This window comes from Neoarius graeffei, chromosome 15, assembly GCF_027579695.1.
Source record: "Neoarius graeffei isolate fNeoGra1 chromosome 15, fNeoGra1.pri, whole genome shotgun sequence".
NCBI classification, from domain to species: Eukaryota; Metazoa; Chordata; class Actinopteri; order Siluriformes; family Ariidae; genus Neoarius; species Neoarius graeffei.
In genome coordinates, this window is record NC_083583.1 from 12,182,208 (window position 1) to 12,204,403 (window position 22,196).

At 41.0% G+C, this 22,196-nt stretch overlaps 1 protein-coding gene across 2 annotated transcripts in view; it reads right to left on the minus strand.

The window, feature by feature from the left end:
- The window catches only part of tdrd3 (tudor domain containing 3), a 100,586-nt gene that overhangs the window by 32,490 nt on the left and 45,900 nt on the right, over window positions 1–22,196 (minus strand). For both annotated transcript variants that reach the window (XM_060940856.1, XM_060940857.1), the window contains exons 5-8: window positions 15,410–15,551; window positions 15,031–15,102; window positions 14,739–14,888; window positions 4,002–4,151 (exon numbers count right to left, since the gene is read on the minus strand). In XM_060940856.1, the coding sequence (XP_060796839.1) occupies window positions 4,002–4,151; window positions 14,739–14,888; window positions 15,031–15,102; window positions 15,410–15,551 (514 nt within the window). The remainder of the gene's footprint in view (window positions 1–4,001; window positions 4,152–14,738; window positions 14,889–15,030; window positions 15,103–15,409; window positions 15,552–22,196) is intronic.

The following is a 22,196-nucleotide window of genomic DNA, read 5'->3' on the forward strand; positions in this document are numbered from 1 at the left end:
CGACATACTGAATATTTTATATAGTATTACATACTGCGTTCTGTATACGACATACTGAATATTTTATCGTGTGTATTACATACTGCGTTCTGTATACGACATACTGAATATTTTATATAGTGTGTATTACATACTGCGCTCTGTATACGACATACTGAATATTTTATATAGTATTACATACTGCGTTCTGTATACGACATACTGAATATTTTATATAGTGTGTATTACATACTGCGCTCTGTATACGACATACTGAATATTTTATATAGTGTGTATTACATACTGCGCTCTGTATACGACATACTGAATATTTTATATAGTGTGTATTACATACTGCGTTCTGTATACGACATACTGAATATTTTATATAGTGTGTCTTACATACTGCGCTCTGTATACGACATACTGAATATTTTATATAGTGTGTATTACATACTGCGTTCTGTATACGACATACTGAATATTTTATATAGTGTGTATTACATACTGCGTTCTGTATACGACATACTGAATATTTTATATAGTGTGTATTACATACTGCGTTCTGTATAAGACATACTGAATATTTTATCGTGTGTATTACATACTGCGTTCTGTATACGACATACTGAATATTTTATATAGTGTGTATTACATACTGCGTTCTGTATACGACATACTGAATATTTTATCGTGTGTATTACATACTGCGCTCTGTATACGACATACTGAATATTTTATATAGTGTGTATTACATACTGCGCTCTGTATACGACATACTGAATATTTTATATAGTGTGTATTACATACTGCGCTCTGTATACGACATACTGAATATTTTATCGTGTGTATTACATACTGCGCTCTGTATACGACATACTGAATATTTTATATAGTGTGTATTACATACTGCGCTCTGTATACGACATACTGAATATTTTATATAGTGTGTATTATATACTGCGCTCTGTATACGACATACTGAATATTTTATATAGTGTGTATTACATACTGCGCTCTGTATACGACATACTGAATATTTTATAGTGTGTATTACATACTGCGCTCTGTATACGACATACTGAATATTTTATATAGTGTGTATTACATACTGCGTTCTGTATACGACATACTGAATATTTTATATAGTGTGTATTACATACTGCGTTCTGTATACGACATACTGAATATTTTATATAGTATTACATACTGCGCTCTGTATACGACATACTGAATATTTTATATAGTGTGTATTACATACTGCGCTCTGTATACGACATACTGAATATTTTATATAGTATTACATACTGCGTTCTGTATACGACATACTGAATATTTTATATAGTGTGTATTACATACTGCGTTCTGTATACGACATACTGAATATTTTATCGTGTGTATTACATACTGCGTTCTGTATACGACATACTGAATATTTTATATAGTGTGTATTACATACTGCGCTCTGTATACGACATACTGAATATTTTATATAGTATTACATACTGCGTTCTGTATACGACATACTGAATATTTTATCGTGTGTATTACATACTGCGTTCTGTATACGACATACTGAATATTTTATATAGTGTGTATTACATACTGCGCTCTGTATACGACATACTGAATATTTTATATAGTGTGTATTACATACTGCGCTCTGTATACGACATACTGAATATTTTATATAGTGTGTATTACATACTGCGTTCTGTATACGACATACTGAATATTTTATATAGTGTGTCTTACATACTGCGCTCTGTATACGACATACTGAATATTTTATATAGTGTGTATTACATACTGCGTTCTGTATACGACATACTGAATATTTTATATAGTGTGTATTACATACTGCGTTCTGTATACGACATACTGAATATTTTATATAGTGTGTATTACATACTGCGTTCTGTATAAGACATACTGAATATTTTATCGTGTGTATTACATACTGCGTTCTGTATACGACATACTGAATATTTTATATAGTGTGTATTACATACTGCGTTCTGTATACGACATACTGAATATTTTATCGTGTGTATTACATACTGCGCTCTGTATACGACATACTGAATATTTTATCGTGTGTATTACATACTGCGTTCTGTATACGACATACTGAATATTTTATATAGTATTACATACTGCGTTCTGTATACGACATACTGAATATTTTATAGTGTGTATTACATACTGCGCTCTGTATACGACATACTGAATATTTTATATAGTGTGTATTACATACTGCGCTCTGTATACGACATACTGAATATTTTATATAGTGTGTATTACATACTGCGTTCTGTATACGACATACTGAATATTTTATATAGTGTGTATTACATACTGCGTTCTGTATACGACATACTGAATATTTTATATAGTATTACATACTGCGCTCTGTATACGACATACTGAATATTTTATATAGTGTGTATTACATACTGCGCTCTGTATACGACATACTGAATATTTTATATAGTATTACATACTGCGTTCTGTATACGACATACTGAATATTTTATATAGTGTGTATTACATACTGCGTTCTGTATACGACATACTGAATATTTTATCGTGTGTATTACATACTGCGTTCTGTATACGACATACTGAATATTTTATATAGTGTGTATTACATACTGCGCTCTGTATACGACATACTGAATATTTTATATAGTATTACATACTGCGTTCTGTATACGACATACTGAATATTTTATCGTGTGTATTACATACTGCGTTCTGTATACGACATACTGAATATTTTATATAGTGTGTATTACATACTGCGCTCTGTATACGACATACTGAATATTTTATATAGTATTACATACTGCGTTCTGTATACGACATACTGAATATTTTATCGTGTGTATTACATACTGCGTTCTGTATACGACATACTGAATATTTTATATAGTGTGTATTACATACTGCGCTCTGTATACGACATACTGAATATTTTATATAGTGTGTATTACATACTGCGCTCTGTATACGACATACTGAATATTTTATATAGTGTGTATTACATACTGCGTTCTGTATACGACATACTGAATATTTTATATAGTGTGTCTTACATACTGCGCTCTGTATACGACATACTGAATATTTTATATAGTGTGTATTACATACTGCGTTCTGTATACGACATACTGAATATTTTATATAGTGTGTATTACATACTGCGTTCTGTATACGACATACTGAATATTTTATATAGTGTGTATTACATACTGCGTTCTGTATAAGACATACTGAATATTTTATCGTGTGTATTACATACTGCGTTCTGTATACGACATACTGAATATTTTATATAGTGTGTATTACATACTGCGTTCTGTATACGACATACTGAATATTTTATCGTGTGTATTACATACTGCGCTCTGTATACGACATACTGAATATTTTATATAGTGTGTATTACATACTGCGCTCTGTATACGACATACTGAATATTTTATATAGTGTGTATTACATACTGCGCTCTGTATACAACATACTGAATATTTTATATTACATACTCCATTCTGTATACTACACTGCATTCTGTATATTGCATTCTGTGTACTACAAAAATACATAATGTACTCTCAGTGTTGTACACTACATTGTACATACTGTGCTTCACCAGGGTTTAAAATGAATTGTATTTTTGCCATTTTGAACACAGCCACTACACCCTGAATGGAAATGAATTAAAAACTAAATTTAATTGGAAGTGTTTGTTTCCAAAACCTTAAAGAAAAACCTCGTTACGCAAGAGCACGTTACAAAGGGCTACAAATCCAGAGGAAGAAAGATAGAGAGAGGAGGAAAACAATACCTTTTAGGAACATCATCTTATTGCCCTATAAGGGCTCTAGTTTTATCTACCGGAGCCATCTTCATTCAACAAGCCTGAACTTATGTTATGTCGTATCAAACCAAAAGGTATGCGTTTTTTTGTTTGTTTGTTTGTTCGTTCGTTCAGATAAAGGCGACAGTGAAAATCATACCAGCTCTCGATACACTCCTTCTGGCTTGCTCTCAGTGCTGCTCTTATCTCGCTCCTCTCTTTTTCTCTGGTACGTGTCTCGGTTCTTGTAAGTGAAACCCGGATTGGCGAGGTTGCTCCCCGCATTGCCTCCACCGCCAAACGTTCGTGTCTGCATGCAAACAGAAGCAAAGCACAACGTGTGTTTATCAAAAGACCTGGAGAGTGGAAGACCCAAGAAGTTAAATAAATATTTATCAATACAGCAATCTCACACACACACCTGCACAGATCATATAGTATATTTTAACATTTAAAAAAAAAAAAAAACTGATGAATAGCAGAATGGAATAAGCATTCATTTCCCCAACAAAGAAAATTAAATTTTTCATTATTCATTTCAAATCAATTTTTTTTTTTTTGCCGTGAGATTATTAAGCTCGCTCAGTGCCGAGGGCAGAAATTATATGAACAGACAACCCAATTACTTATTACATTAATAAGTTTTTCCATCTACAAGTGGCCGCAAAAATCTCATCCAGTAAATGAATTAGACCGAGGAGCCATTTTCCTATTTCCACATTGCCCAAAGATTTCCGACAGCACGAATCAGGGCAGAATAACGAGTCGTTGGGGCTGCATAAAATATTCATCTAAATTACACTGCAATTAACCGCTGCTTTATAAACTCGGAAGCAACACTACTAAAGTGCTCTAATGTATGCAAGTGTCCTGAAAACACACAGTGGAACACATTATCATGTGAATGTACTTCGTGATTAAAAATTAATATGTGTACCCTTAGTCAATTATACTTCCATGAAGGGGGGGAGGGACACTATAATATTTACTTGACGTATGACTATTATTATTATTATTATTATTATTATAATAATAAGTTCAATTTATATAGTGCCTCTCAAAACCCAAGGTCGCTTTACAATTATAGGGAGGAGAAAAATAAAAAATTGATAGATCGATAAAAGTCCACCAAATAGAGGCCAGGATGTCATTCCAATGGTGTAGCAGACACAGTCCCACCAAAAGGCGCATGAAAACAAAGTCCCACACCGCCAGCACAGCTGCCGTGATGCCGCCGGGCAACATCACTCGGCTCACCGTGCCATGGATCCACAAAGCGAGCACAGAAGCACCGCCATGCAGAGTGCTGGCATGTCCCAAACCGCCTGCACAGCCGCCGTGACGCCACCGAGCAACATCGCTTGGAACATCACGCCAAGCACTAAACCACAGAGCGCTGGACAACCACGATGTTAAAATGAGCAACGAGCTCGCTGCAGTCCATAGCGAGGAGTACAGGAATCACCCACAGCGAACCAAGGCCTGGAGGGAACCGACGCCCAAAACTGGGTCCAGAGCTACAACACAACTGGCAGACAAAACACTCAAGCAAAAACCTCAAACTACACAAACACACAAAATTAAATTTTAAAAAAATAATTAATTAATTTTAAAAAGGGGAGGGGGGTCCCCATAACGAATGTTATGAAATCCAAGGAAGTGGAAGCCAGCAGCAGCTGTGGTAGTGGCAAAGACCGCCCTCAAGCACCGGGATATAGTAGGCCATATCCAGCATGGCAGGGGCGGCCTGGGCATGGAAAAAACACCTACTTGGCAAAAGGCCACTCCAGCTGAACGACGGCACATGGTAGTGGAGGAGGTGCGCCGTCAGGAGGAAGCAGCCAGGTGTGCTAAAGCAGTCTCCCAAGCGCAGCAAGGCCGGTGGATGAGATGGGAGGGTGTTGAGAAGAGGAACATCACTTGGAACGATCTGTGGAGCATGGAGGCGAATAGGCTTAGTTTCATCTTGAGGGCCACGTATGATGTCCTGCCCTCTCCAACCAACTTACACCGCTGGTATGGAGAGGAACCAGCCTGTCCCCTGTGTGCAGCCCCAGCAAGTTTAAAACACATCTTGGTGGGTTGCAAGACTAGCCTTACGCAAGGTAGATACACCTGACGCCATAATCAGGTGCTGAAGAGCCTGGCGGCCGAACTTGAGAGCAAGAGGGTAATCGCCAATGCCATGCCTCCAAATCCACAGCCGGATGTCCTACGGAGAATGGCCTTCGTTCGGGAAGGGGCGAAAAGGGTGATCAAGCCAACCCCGTTGGAGACGGAACCACTGTCTGCAGCCCGGGACTGGGAGATGCGGGTGGACCTCAGTCAGAGGCTTATCTTTCCACCCGAAATTGCAGTAACCAACTTGCGCCCAGACCTGGTTCTATGGTCAAGATCCTGCCAGCGCGTCTTCATCGTGGAGCTCACCGTCCCATGGGAGGATGCGATCAGTGAAACGTATGAAAGGAAGAGACTGCGCTATGCTGACCTGGCAGCTGAAGCGGAGGCGCGGGGGTGGAATGTGAAGGTGTGGCCAGTGGAGGTGGGCTGCAGAGGCTTTGTGGCCAGAACGACCACAAGGCTTCTGAAGGAAGTGGGTATCAGAGGGCAGGCCCAACTGAGGGCATTGAAAGAACTGGCCTCTGCAGCAGAGCAAAGTAGTCATTGGCTGTGGCTGAAACAGAGGGATACAACTTGGGCTGCAAGGTGACCGTGTGGTGCCACAGCACAACTTACACCCAGGTTTGATCATCCTGTGGTGGGCCAACCTTGGAAGAGGGTGTCTTGTGATAAAATGGCCGAAACACCCAATGAAGCCAGGGCACACAACTGACGATGAGTTGGGCTGGTTGCACCACATGATCATCAGGCCTAAATCCCACTCCAACCAGGTTTCCTTTTCACTTGCCTTGATTTATGTAGGGACCATAACACCTAGTCCTATATTGAAGAAGATAGGGAGGAGAAAAATAAATAAATTGATAGATCGATAAAAGTCCACCAAATAGAGGCCAGGATGTCATTCCAATGGTGTAGCAGACACAGTCCCACCAAAAGGCGCATGAAAACAAAGTCCCACACCGCCAGCACAGCTGCCGTGATGCCGCCGGGCAACATCACTCGGCTCACCGTGCCATGGATCCACAAAGCGAGCACAGAAGCACCGCCATGCAGAGTGCTGGTATGTCCCAAACCGCCTGCACAGCCGCCGCGACGCCACCGAGCAACATCACTTGGAACATCACGCCAAGCACTAAACCACAGAGCGCTGGACAACCACGATGTTAAAATGAGCAACGAGCTCGCTGCAGTCCATAGCGAGGAGTACAGGAATCACCCACAGCGAACCAAGGCCTGGAGGGAACCGACGCCCAAAACTGGGTCCGGAGCTACACCACAACCGGCAGACAAAACACTCAAACAAAAACCTCAAACTACACAAACACACAAAATTAAATTTTAAAAAAATAATTAATTAATTTAAAAGGGGGGGGGGGGGGGGGGGGGGGGGTTCCCCATAACGAATGTTATGAAATCCAACCAAATCGCATTTGTTCAAATTTTATTCAAATGAACAAATGCGATTTGGTTGTATTTCGTAACATTCGTTTGAATGAAGCCATAAGAACGGGGACAAACATTAACTCCGCCCCTTAGGGGTCGGCAATATGCAAGGAATATAGAATAATAATAATAAATAAATAAATATAAATAAATAAATCCCACCACACAACACAACACAGAGGGCATGCTGTTATTCCTTGTTTGCACTTTTTGCCTCCTGGTTCCCTTCCGGTTTCCAAACGACGGGCAATGATCAAAGATGGCGTCCAAACCAAGCACGTGTCCGTCGTTATCTTGCGCAAAAACATTCTACATCTTTCACGGCGTCTTTGAGATATCTTTCCTTCTTTCACCCTTGTGCACGACTTCTTTTGGCATCCTGTAATACCCTTCGTCTTTTTCTCAATTTGATCTGTTTGAATGTCCAAACACAGAGTCTGGCATATTGAGGGGAATCACAAGAAACTACTGCAAAAGCGACTAAACAAATACGATGCCTGACCTTCCGCTGGAAATCTGAAGATATAATGAGGCGGATCACGACCGAAGTGACGTCTATTGCAAACAAAGAATAGGAAAATAATCAACAAAGGGTGATGTGATGCAGCTCGATGCTTCAAAATTGTTCATATTTCCCATAAAAGCGCATCCTGAAGTGTTTTATTCTTCAGCAATTTGCTTGATTATTTTTTTTTAAATTCATTAATAAACACCACGCCCTATATTTTATTAATTTACAGCTAGTGAAATGTTTACGGTACAAGTCAGTTAAAGCAGTCATAAACAGGCGTTCTGTCATTTTAACATCGTGGTTGTCCAGTGCTCTGTGCTTTAGTGCTTGGACTCCCCCCCCCAGAGTTAAGACGACTTTTTTTTTTTTTTTTTTAAATGGCATAAGCTCCAGTCTACTGAAAACTTTCCCATTACAAAACTCCTTCCTTAAATAGAACAACGTATTAGACTGAAAATATACACCATTAATATTACTACCTACTTATTAACTGAGCGCGAGGTCTTTTCGGGAAAATATCAGCCCGGGGTCTTGACAGTACAGACCGAGCCGTAAGCGAGCTCCGTACAAAAAGACCGAGGTCAGATATTTCCCAGATATTTGCTAAGATTAAAATAGACGCACATTATAACGATGCGTGACGCTGCTTTCAGTCACGTCATATTTATAACGTAGTTGAGTCACGCAGGCAGAATAAACAGCTCGCGGTTTCAAAACTGAATTTCGGTTAGTGGTTAGCGGTTTCTGAATGCTCTTCGTTGCTCATTTCTTGAATAACTCGGTGACTCTTTTGTCTTTTGGACGTTTTTGATTCCATTTGGATTTCCAGTTAATCTTTTTTTTGCCATTTTGTTTTTGGCAACATTGAAAGTTAGCACCTTGGAAAGAAATGCCCGTGAGCGATTACGGACTTACGGGAAAATTCTACCCGTCAAAAAAAAAAAAAAATCAGAGCTCACGATTTCACTGGAAGAAGTAGCCTGTGTCATATAATAAAGAACTTCCAACTTTCTGACCAATCAGATTTGAGAATTCAACATATTTTCATGATCTATTAAGAAGAAACCTTTATTTTATAATAAAGGTTTATTCAACATATTTTCATGATATATTATTCCAATATTTAAGTTTAAAAGATAGAGTTCAAAGTGTTAACATCTAGTCAGTTGGTTCCAATGAGAGTTTAAAAAAATAAAAAATAAACACCCCCCTGATATTTCTTTTTTTTCTCTGTTTTAATGTTTATGTGAATGCCCATCCTCTAAACTTTGCTATTTTTCATAAGAATTAATCTGAGCAAATGGTTACAGATTTACAAATGTTTAAAAGCATGCTGAAACCCCCCCAATTTCAGTGAAAATCATTTAATTTTTTTTTTTTTCAAAATTGAAGCTAATTTTTACTTGTAGTACGATACAATTATTGGGTTGCATCCGCCTCATTAAGCTCCGGTCACACTCCAGCTCGCGATGCTTTGTGACGGGTTATCGATGAAAATTTGGTGGTGATGCTTGGTGATATACACGTGAGCTAAAAGTTATGGTCGGAGGCGTCGTGGCTCAGGTGGATAAGGCACCATGCCGTGGGTCCGGCGACCCGGGTTCGGTTCCGGCCCGAGGTCATTTCCCGATCCCTCCCCGTCTCTCTCTCCCGCTCATTTCCTGTCTCTGCACTGTCCTATCCAATAATAGGGGTGAAAAAGGCCCAAAAAATCTCTTTAAAAAAAAAAAGTTATGGTCACACAGCAGGTGAACGCTTGACTGTTACGCCTTCACGCGCTTGAGTCTGGAGCAGCTCAAGCGACTGCGCCCGCTCACAGAGCGCGTTGTACACGCTCTTAGGACCCGGTCGTTATGGGAAACGCCTGATACTGATTTGAGCGCAATCAGCACACGCCGATACAGACGCTGTTTTCACACACGCTTTGCGAAGTATTATCATCACAGTCACGTTTGTTTCTAGCCATGTTTATAACGCTGTTTAAATACTCTGCTTTACGATTCTGTAAATATCACACCTGCTAATAAACATTCTTCCTGCATTTAGCTCCGTCTACCGCCGTCTATCCTGTAGTGTCCTGATCTCCAGATCTTTACCCCAGCCATATAAAAAGTTGTTCTCCTCCACGCTCTTCCAGGTTTTCATCTGTGCGTCCGCGTAGCACGATGTCTGCAGCACCACTCAATGGATGGATAATTTTCCAACTCGTAGGAAAAATCCTTCTTTGTTAGCGTGTAAGGATCGAATTCCATTGAGGGGGTTTCGGTATCCACTTCTTTTGAGTGTATTTCTTGGTTTTAATAACGTGCTTGTTTGCTGAACACAAACATGGCAATAAGTTCTTGTGTTAATGGACCAGACTCCACTTTTGGATCATTAATCCCTTTTGACCGAAGGCCAATTTATGCTGACAACCCAGTCCTCGCAGACGGTGTCGCAGACAGTGTCTGCGTAGCCCCCCCACCTTCACAGACGCTCTGCGCGCACCTCCCAAAAATTGTGACCACCGCAGAAGCCTCGCAGACAGCGCCGCAGACAAGAGGGCTCTGATTGGTCCACTCTACCCGCTGTACACGCACTTCCGCTTCCCTACTTTCCTGGTTTGTTTTGTTTTCACGACCGGCATTTTTAAAAACACGAGTGAAGATGGAGCAGCATGAAGAGCGGTTGATTGAGGAAGTACGTACATCTATACGACTCCAGTTCTAGTCATTATAAAAAAAAAAGTTCTAGTCATTATAAGTAACCGGAGGATAAACACTCCACTAACCACACCCACCAACTACTCCTAGCGATTTTGCGACTTCGCGCCCCCTTGCGTTGTGCCGGTGAATAACATCGCGCACGCCAACAATAAATTACAACTGTCTGCGAAAAGCTATCTGCAAAAGCCTTGTCGCAAGAGCATGCAGAGCCCTTAAGAATGCCCTGCATGCAGGGTTTGGCTTCAGGCACATCCATACAGTTTTAAATACAATACCTACAATTAAAAACAGATTGTTTTGATTGCATTTATTTAATTTCTGGGCTCCCATCTGTAGTAACAGGGAGTGATGATGTGTTCCATTAAATACACTTTACAATCAGTTATTAGATTCTAATACGGTAGGATAGATGAGCCAAAATAACTGGGGATCTTTTTAACGGGCCCCGACTCGTTACAAGTATGAACAGGTCGGCCTTAAAGTAGAAAAAAAAAAATCTGAGAACCCCTCATGTTGAGTATAATGCAGTACACTTTTTTTTTTTAAACACTATATATATATTTTCTACTTTCACTTATTATGAGTATGACGCAACACCCTCTAATTTCCTGTACGTACAGTGGATATAAAAAGTGTACACACCCCGTTCAAATGATATTTTTTACATCAGAAAAACCTGAGACCACGAGAAATAATTTCAAAACTTTTCCCACCTTTAATGTGACCTATAACCTGCACAATTCAATTGAAAAGCAGACAAATCTGTTGGGGTAAAACAAAAAACGTACAATAAGCTGGTTGTGCAAGTGTGCACACCCTTAAACTAATACTTTGTTGAAGCACCTTTTGATTTAATTACAGCATTCAGTCTTTTTGGGTTGGAGTCTATCAGCCTGCCACATCTAGACTTGGCAATATTTGCCCACTCTTCCTTGCAAAAGCGCTCCAGATCTGTCAGATTGTGAGGGCGTCTCTTGTGCACAGCCCTCTTCAGGTCACCCCATGGATTTTCAATTGGATTTCGGTCTGGGCTCTGGCTGAGTCATTCCAAAACTTTTTTGGGGTCGTTATGCTGAAAGATGAAATTCCTCTTCATCTTCAGCTTTCTAGCAGACACCTGAAGGTTTTGGGCCAAAATTGACTGGTATTTAGAACTGTTCATAATTCCCTCCACCTTGACTAAAGCCCCTGTTCCAAAACAGATAACTAAATTAAATGAATTGTTGTATTGTCGATCTGGCAACAAAAATAGGCTACAAAATGGATTGGTTTGTTGTTTTGATTTTGATTTATTTGGCGGTCTCAGTTGGTATAAACACTTACTTAAACAGAGCACACCAATATGCCCAGATGAAATAGTCAAACTGTTGGTTGGGGGACAAAGTATATAGAGATCTTGCATGTGACGTCACAGCCGATCCAGATTGTAACAGACGCCATCTTGTCGGTCAAACGCCATATTTCCGCCTTCTACTTCTGCTTCTACCTTTTCTTCTGGAAAACCCTACTATATACAATTCTACTACAACGGCTGCGGCTACAAGCTCTCCCTACCTGTGCACGTTTTTTATGTTTTTTGTGTGTATTTTTGCGTGTTGTTCGTCTGTACCGGACTTCAATATCCACTACAACCGTATGGACTTACTGGACATGGGTTTCCAGCAGAAAATGACGGTTTGTAGCGATTTCCATCGCATGCACAACATTCCGGACGAGATAGCGAGACCAGCGGGGTCTCCGTGGATTGTTATCGGGTCTGGCAGGCGAAGGCGTCGGGAGAGGAAGCAAAACCAAGGCTGCAGAGCCGGCCTGTTGACTAAGCTCAGAAAACAGCCACTCAAATCTCCACTGCCAAGCCTCCATCTCTCCAACGCCAGATCCATGGTAAACAAGACGGACGATTTGGAATTACAGCTGGAATTACCTTATTCTATAATCGGCTGGTCAGTGCTATACTAGATACTACTGATATATCTAGTATCAGTACTAGTAATACTTAAGTGACTTACCCGTCCAATGAGGATTGTTATTTTCTTGTTTACAAGATGCCACATCTGAGGGCGGATGACAAATCCTGAATTTCTGTAAAGATAACTGTCCAGAGATTTATAAGCACGCAGTGCTTCACCACTGAACAGCGAGGGTAAGTTTATGAGGTAATTACACATCTGGGTATTCCACCTTTGGCAGTTCCATATCCACTGACATGGTTGTGAAAACTACGTCCGGTAATCGATAAGGGTCACTAATCTGTAGGTCGTTTATTTTAGATATATATCTAATCATCTGTTCATTAGAAAAATGAGCCGTGTAGTCCGTCGGTTGAAATTTATCCATTTTGTACACGAGTGCAGCAGTATTCAGCTGTGTTTTTTACCGACAAGATGGCGGCTGTGTACTTTCCGGTCACGTGACTGCAAGATCTCTATAGCATGTTAAAATGAGTAGTACAAATCTACTTGTTTTTAGTATACACTACCGTTCAAAAGTTTGGGGTCACCCAGACAATTTTGTGTTTTCCATGAAAAGTCACACTTTTATTTACCACCATAAGTTGTAAAATGAATAGAAAATATAGTTGAGACATTTTTCTGGCCATTTTGAGCATTTAATCGACCCCACAAATGTGATGCTCCAGAAACTCGATCTGCTCAAAGGAAGGTCAGTTTTATAGCTTCTCTAAAGAGCTCAACTGTTTTCAGCTGTGCTAACATGATTGTACAAGGGTTTTCTAATCATCCATTAGCCTTCTGAGGCAATGAGCAAACACATTGTACCATTAGAACACTGGAGTGAGAGTTGCTGGAAATGGGCCTCTATACACCTATGGAGATATTGCACCAAAAACCAGACATTTGCAGCTAGAACAGTCATTTACCACATTAGCAATGTATAGAGTGGATTTCTGATTAGTTTAAAGTGATCTTCATTGAAAAGAACAGTGCTTTTCGTTCAAAAATGAGGAAATTTCAAATGGCCCTTTTCCACTACCCTTTTTCAGCTCACTTCAGCCCGACACGGCTCGCGTTTCGACTACCTTAGAGCAGCACGACTCCGCTCGCTTCAGCCTTACTCAGCACCCAAAACTCGCACGGTTTTGGAGTGGGGCTGAAGCGAGCCAAACCGAGCCGAGTGGGGCTAGGGGCGTGAGCAGACACTCCCCTGTGCACTGATTGGTGAGGAGGAGTGTCCTCACATGCCCACACACGCCCCGCGAGCACGCTGGGATCTGTAAACACCGTAAACCCGAAAGAAGAAGAATTACGAATTACGAGAATTTCTGAAGCCTTATGCGCCTCGCCTCATCTATACGCTCTTGCCAGTATCTGTTGGCGTTGTCGGTGACAACAAGCCACAGCACCAAGACCAGCAACACTAACGACTCCATGTCCTCCATGTTTATTGTTTACTATCCGGGTCGTGAGACTACCGCTTAAAAGGTCACTGATGTCACTGTTTGCGCCGCCTAACGACATCACGTGATGTCCACCCACTTTCGCTAACTCCACCCAATGTGTCCACCCACTTCCAGCCAGCACGGTTCAGCGCGGTTGTAGTCGAAATGCAACTCCAACAGCCCCACTCAGCTCGGCTCAGCCCAACTCAGCCGCGTTGGTAGTGGAAAAGCGGCAAAAGTGACCCCAAACTTTTGAACGGTAGTGTAAATACACTAGTTTTAAGACATCTGTGGGATTTCTAAAGCTAGATATATTTACTTTTTAAAAATCTTGCCAAGTCAAATTTTCTTGTTCTTTTGGCAGATAATTTTGCTTATTTTAAGTAAAATATTCCTCATTTTATTACTTTTTTTTTCTTGTTTTTGTAAGCCGGGTTTTTGCAGTGCAAAAGGTGCTTCAATAAAGTATTAGAGTGTGCACACTTATGCGACCAGCTTACTGTACGTTTTTTATTTTTTTAACGTTTTTCCCCCCCCAAACAGATTTGTTTTTCAACTGAATTGTACAGGTCACGTTAAAGGTGGGAAAAGTTTTGAAATTATTTATCATGGTCTCTTTTTTTTTTTTAACCATCAGAAAAACCTATCATTTTAACGGGGTGTGTACAGTTTTTATATCCACTGTATAATTTCTCTCTACTCATTTTCTACTTTCCCCACCTCTTTGCTTTTGGCTACTTCAGCAATAGCAGCAATCCTCTGCTTCTCAAACTCGTCGTTTTCGTTTGTAGCTTTGGAAACATTGCTGCCTTGAAGGGTTTTCTTCTGGTCCAGGGTTTTACTGTCCACCTCATCCTTACGGACGCATTTCTGAGGAAGGAAAAAACACCGCTGAGAGTCTCTCTGTATGTATAATCGAATAGTCTGCAACCAAAAAAAGGTTGTGTGTGTATATTCAGATCGTTCGTCTATTCACGGTCTTTGAAGAACGTGGTTTAAATGCACGTCTTACCTGTCCGAAGGGCACAAACGGAGGCGGGCCACCCTCTGCACCTATATTAGTTCTGCTGTGCTTCGCCAGACTCTATATATTAAAAAAAAAAAAAAAAGTGTAAAAGCTTTTTCAATTTTTTTTTTTTAATAATCCTTAGAAATTTAGAAAAGCAAGAAATAATGTCAGGGTGGGGACAATAACTCTGCTTCACTTATAATCCTGGAACACAATGCCACCAAATGTTTTATTTCTTACTGAATAACTTTAATTGCCAATGAACAAATATACAGTGCACAAGCAGCATGCCCTGTACTGTGCATGTAACTATTACTACAAAAAAAAGTAGTCATATCGCATCACTTCTCACCACTCAATCATCCACTCTGACATTTCTCACCCTTTGCAACTCCCATTTCTCAATCAGGTGATCCACCTCTCCCCCGAGGACTGCGATCTTGGAATCGTCTAATAGCAGTAAACCGTTTTTCACTGGCACCGTGCCCAGGAGTTTGACTTTGGTTCCAGGTGGAGTGTTCAAACTGCAAGCAGAATGCAAATCACAGCAAACCTCAGCTGCATGCTTTTAGGATTTACTCATCCATAACAAACATGACATTGCGTTTGAAGCAAGAATAAATCTAGCACCTTGAAAAATTACTCGAGTAAACAAAATAATCATATAAAAATGTAAAATTAAAGACCGTGTGGGGTTGTTGGTTTCTTTCCCCCCTCTCTCGCAAAACAGGTGGCAACAAGATGAACTGTGAGCTCCTGCTCACTTACGTATCCCCCCCGGCTCTCGCTTGTATCAGAATGCAAGCAATCGAAAGAATAGGACACTTATTATTATGAATGTTGACTTCAACAAATAATGAACCCTGAAACAAGTAAGTAAAGAGCAGTGTCTCTCCCCAGGGATTTCAAACAGCATCCTGGGAAACTGTCCTTTTGAGATAGCGTTTTGCTTCTTGAAACAGCATTAAAATGGACGCTATACACTACCGTTCAAAAGTTTGGGGTCACCCAGACAATTTTGTGTTTTCCATGAAAAGCCACACTTTTATTTACCACCATAAGTTGTAAAATGAATAGAAAATATATAGTCGAGACATTTTTCTGGCCATTTTGAGCATTTAATCGACCCCACAAATGTGATGCTCCAGAAACTCAATCTGCTCAAAGGAAGGTCAGTTTTATAGCTTCTCTAAAGAGCTCAACTGTTTTCAGCTGTGCTAACATGATTGTACAAGGGTTTTCTAATCATCCATTAGCCTTCTGAGGCAATGAGCAAACACATTGTACCATTAGAACACTGGAGTGAGAGTTGCTGGAAATGGGCCTCTATACACCTACAGTATGGAGATATTGCACCAAAAACCAGACATTTGCAGCTAGAATAGTCATTTACCACATTAGCAATGTATAGAGCAGGGGTGGGCAAACTTTTTGGCTCACGGGCCACATTGACTTTTGAAATTTGCCAGGCGGGCCGGGCCAACACCAAATTCATACATATCGAACATAAACCGGAAAAGCTTTAGTGTTATTGTAAGGCCTTCACTGACAGAGACCCAAATGCAGATCAGATTGACATTTATTTTAGTTCTCAGTCAACAAAGGCAGAGCAGAAAAATGCTTGCAGTTCAATAGATTGGCACTGGATCCATCCAGAAAAGTAACACACACACACACACACGTGACAGTAAGAAAAGTAGCACACTTAATTCTTAAATTACATCTTTGAGCTGCCAGGATGAGTAGGATGCCAGTGTATTTGTATATTTGTATCATTTTATACATACAACTAAATTGCATATCATTAAATTGAACTAAATTACATATCTCATCTCATTATCTCTAGCCGCTTTATCCTTCTACAGGGTCGCAGGCAAGCTGGAGCCTATCCCAGCTGACTATGGGCGAAAGGCGGGGTACACCCTGGACAAGTCGCCAGGTCATCACAGGGCTGACACATAGACACAGACAACCATTCACACTCACATTCACACCTACGCTCAATTTAGAGTCACCAGTTAACCTAACCTGCATGTCTTTGGACTGTGGGGGAAACCGGAGCACCCGGAGGAAACCCACGCGGACACGGGGAGAACATGCAAACTCCGCACAGAAAGGCCCTCGCCGGCCCCGGGGCTCGAACCCAGGACCTTCTTGCTGTGAGGCGACAGTGCTAACCACTACACCACCGTGCCGCCTAAATTACATATCAGTACATATAATTTTTGTACATTTCACTGAACTCGTAGATTTACACCTGAGTGTTTTTTTTAACCATCCACTTCCAGCCTGCCAGTCCAACCAACCACCATTAGTAGGAGAGGTACCACACCATTCCAAAATGTTTGTAGTTCAACAGTTTGGGTACCACACCATGCCAACATGTTTGCAGTTCAATGGTTTGGCACTGGATCCATCCAGCCCACAAAATCAAACAAAACGGCTCAAGAAAGCAAAAAACTCCAAACTGGTTTTCAGGTTCAAAGTCACTCACTGAAATATTTCCAGTCCTCAAAAAATCAAAACACAGGTTCCAAACAGGTTTTCATATTCCAAAAGGCCACTCATAGATCAGAATAACCTCTACAGGCAAAAGTCCAGGAACAGATATAAGCAGAAGCAAGGTCAGCTGCTCATAATACACCTATAATAGCAGACAGGGACATAAATGAGGGGTGGAGCAGACACCCAAAAGCACACGGTACTTAAAAACAAAACACCAGCACTACAGCAGCCACCCACGACAATCAAAATTACTAAGAGTTATACTTTTTATATTATTATGTCTGTAAACATGTGACTACCATCTTATTACAGCTCCAACATAGTTTTAAAAAGAGAAAGCGTTAATACTCACATTCACTCAGCAACCGCTGAGCTGTATTCGTCCGTGCTTATGCTAACAACCAGTCAGCGCAATTAGCAGGCTTGGAGGAAAAGTGCCATTTGATGTTATATTCCTTTAAAACTGCAACGGTTTCTTTGCAAATAAGGCATACAGCCTTTGATCGGACTTCAGCAAAAAAATATTTAGTTGTCCATTCTTTATTGAACACCCTGCACTCACTGTCCACTTTTCTTTTTTTAGGACCACTCATTGTAAAGTTTTATCCTGTGTTCTCGAGATCATCAGTGGCACAGGTGCCAGAATGACTTCCATGGCACGCGCTGCACCACTCTGCAAATGTAATCTCGCGTGAATACGACTGACTGGAAAGACAGATCTCTAGAACACCTGTCTACGTGATAACACTGACGCTTATAGTTTATAGATCTGCTCAATCGTGTTTATATGATTGTCTTGCGCGGGCCGGATTAAAAACGCCAACGGGCCGGATGTGGCCCACGGGCCGTAGTTTGCCCACCTCTGGTATAGAGTGTATTTCTGATTAGTTTAAAGTGATCTTCATTGAAAAGAACAGTGCTTTTCTTTCAAAAATAAGGACATTTCAAAGTGACCCCAAACTTTTGAACAGTAGTGTATGTCTCGTAAATACATTCAGTCGGTAAACAGGAAGTCGATGTGCGACAGACCTGAAAACGGTATACACGGTACAGAACCCCAAGCTGAAGCTCCGTACCAAATATCAAGCAGGTGTGATTTGTAGTTGTGGAGAAAAGTGTCACGAAAATTGTAAATCCACCCTACCGTACATGTTTCGTAAATACATTCAGTCGGTAAACAGGAAGTTGCTTTGAAAGGTCTCCTGCACGCTTACGCAAGAACATTATTAACATGTATGCAAGCAGAAGCTTTCAAAGTTTCTGCAAAGTAGTGACGGAAAAAAAATTAAGAGACCACTTTTAATGGTGGTCACTGTTAAAAGGGGTCGATTTTTTTCCCCATTGTTGCAAATAGATGACTTGCAACCACGTGATCGAAATGTGCTACGCCATGAGCGTCCGCCATGATGGCGGATATGCAAAGCAACTAGGATGGCAGCTGCTGAAAGCGTGTCTGTAAACAATGCTGAATTTTTTGTGTTACCACGATTTGAACGGTCAAGCGAAGAGTCGATACAAAGAGAAGATAGATACGTGTGGTTTTGACCCATATTGCTTAAAAAAAAAAAAAAGGCAAAAAGATAAGACACTTACACCGACCGTCAAGTATGAATACAGGTCGTTTTGTCCAATGCCTTTTCGTCCAACAGTTAAGACGTTTCATCCAAAGCCATTTAATACGCACCATCAATTATTTTATCTTTCAGGTATTTGTTCATCCGAAAAAAGGAGGAATTCTCAATGGAATTTGACTGAAGCAAAAACACATTTTTGTAAAGCAAATGAGTGCCATAGTACGTGCGCTTCAACACTAAAGAGTGTACTAAGGGGGGTAACCACATTGGCCCGTGCCACTTGCTGACCCTGGGATGAGTTTAACTCCCTTGTCATTGCAGGTTGCTTGCTTGCATGTCTATGTTGCCGGCTGGATTATATTAAATCTTCAGGCATGGAGCAGCGCTCTCGCAGGGGCTTCGTTTATGAATCCCGGGCCGAGGCGTGGTCCTACCGACCCGAGACCATACTATTTCGAAGGGTGAGGCTTAGAGGGAGGAGCCTGTCAAATTTGGCTTCGCTGTGAGCACCACTGGCCAAGTTATTCATTTTTAAAGCCAGCTGGATCATGTTAAATCTTTAGCTGCGGAGCAGCGCTCTCACAGGACTTTTGTTCATGAACGCAGGAATACCTGAAATATAAAATAATTGATAGCCCGTACGGTATGAAAAAGGCTTTGGACGAAGTGTCTTAACTACTGGATGAAATGGTCATTGGATGAAGTGTCCCGATCCCCTCGTCTCCTCTCCGTACTAAGCCTCATAGATCCTTGCCCTCTTTCCAAATCACGGACGGAATTCTAAAAAACCGGAATGTGCCACGGTCACGAGTACTGTTGTGACCACAACCATATACAACACAAAGATATGGCATAGCTAAAAGAACACTTAAAGCAGTGAAAAAACCAAGAGTTGCGCACTTGTGACTATGTTTTGTATGGAATGTCGCTAAACCTCGCATTTGTATATCCACCAACATGGCCGACATCTGGGTTTCTATTTTGCTTTGACGTCGCTTGCAAGTAGAGGTCTGCGCGGGTCGGATTTTTCAGTCCCGCTCCCGCCCGCATTGTGCAGTCCCACTCCCGCCCGCGCCCGCAAAGAATTATGATTTTCAGTCCCGCTCCCGCCCGCGCCCACAAAGAATTATGATTTTCAGTCCCACTCCCGCCTGCCATATTTTGTCCCGCTCCCGCCCGCAAATCACGCATGATGCAGACGTTCGCGTTATTTCTCAGGAAAGTTCTTGTCTTGACACAGCGTGATGGTGCCCCGCCCCCTACTTTGAGTGGATTTGAGCATAAATATCTACAGCTCACGTTCACGTTTGTTATTATTTACCTTGTCTCTGAATTCAGCATGCAGTGTCTCTAGTAATAATAATTAGTGCTGTCAAGCGATTAAAATATTTAATAGCGAATCGCACATTTTTGTCACATGAGAAACCATTGTAATTCTCTGATCAGCATAAAAAAGTGAATGGGCTTGCTTTGTATCAATGTTTTTTTTTTATTGCAAAGCAGAGCTAGCAAGAGAACCATGAGTGAACAACTCTAATCAGAGAGACAGGTTACACAGTGACGGTAGGCTTGACTCAATGCTATCCCAGAAATCCTTCCTGTAATAAGCAAGTTTGGCCACCTCTGATTGGACAGCCAAATTTGCATATTACAGGAAGAATTTCTGGGATAGCACTGAGTCAAGCCTACCGTCACTGTGTAACCTGTCTCTCTGATTAGAGTTGTAGACTAACTCAAGCAGTAAATCACTTCACTCATGGTTCTCTTGCTAGCTGGGTGTGAACGGCGAGTCATTAGAGTGATCAAAGAATTTCCCGTTAGGGTGATCAATGGCAAATTTAAGATGCCATTCCTCACTCAATCTGGCAATCTGACTCTCTCTGCAAATTTAGGCATCTTAAAATGTTTTTATTAATGCCAAATAAAATATCCAGCACAAATTATATATGATAGACATACGTTAATAATTTATAAATTTTATTTCAAACACGTTTTTAGTTAGCGGGACTGCAGCTCATCACCGCTCCTGCCCGCGCCGCATATGTGCGCTTCCGGTCCCGCCCGCAATGAGGTTTCAAAATTTGTCCCGCACCGGGAGTGCAGGGCTCTACTTGCAAGTCAAGGACTGCGTGCAGTTCGGCTTAAGTGAGGTTGAGTTCGTGCGCATGCGCATTGTTGCCCGCGTATGACAGAAACGAGAAATGGTGGTCAGTTGCCGTATTGTAGGATGCGCACGCCGATTTGTGAAAGGAGGCGATATAAAGTTCTTTCGCTTTCCCCACAGGAAGAGGCATCAACGGATATGGATTAGAGCATTGAACAGGAAGAAATTTTCCAGGGTATGCAGTGCCCATTTTGTAAGTGGTTGGCCAGACTTTGTGAACTCGGAAGACGGACTACATGCCTTCAGTATTTACTTACAAAGAAAATTCTGTCACCCCGTTGCAGCAAAAGAGATCTGAAAGCGCAACTAGACGACAGTGAAAGTAAGCTCCTACTGTCGCTGTTTAAAACATTTCAGAGGACACAAGTAAATCGCAGAGCTGATAATCAACATGGGTACTCTTCACTGGTGTTTCTTTTCATGTATACAGATCATGAGGTATTAGCCATGTAGTGTAGTGTGTTCTCGTTATCAGAAACTGAGGTCACTTTCAACTTCAATTTTATTGTCCCCAAAGGGGCGATTGAGTGTGCAGCAAGACAACATAAACACATATAGACAACACATACAGTGGGGCAAAAAAGTATTTAGTCAGTCACCAATTGTGCAAGTTCTCCCACTTAAAAAGATGAGAGGCGCCTGTAATTTTCATCATAGGTACACTTCAACTATGAGAGACAAAATGAGAAAAAAAAATCCAGAAAATCACATTGTCTGATTTTTAAAGAATTTATTTGCAAATTATGGTGGAAAATAAGTATTTGGTCAATAACAAAAGTTCATCTCAATACTTTGTTATATACCCTTTGTTGGCAATGACAGAGGTCAAACATTTTCTGTAAGTCTTCACAAGGTTTTCACACACTGTTGCTGGTATTTTGGCCCATTCCTCCATGCAGATCTCCTCTAGAGCAGTGATGTTTTGG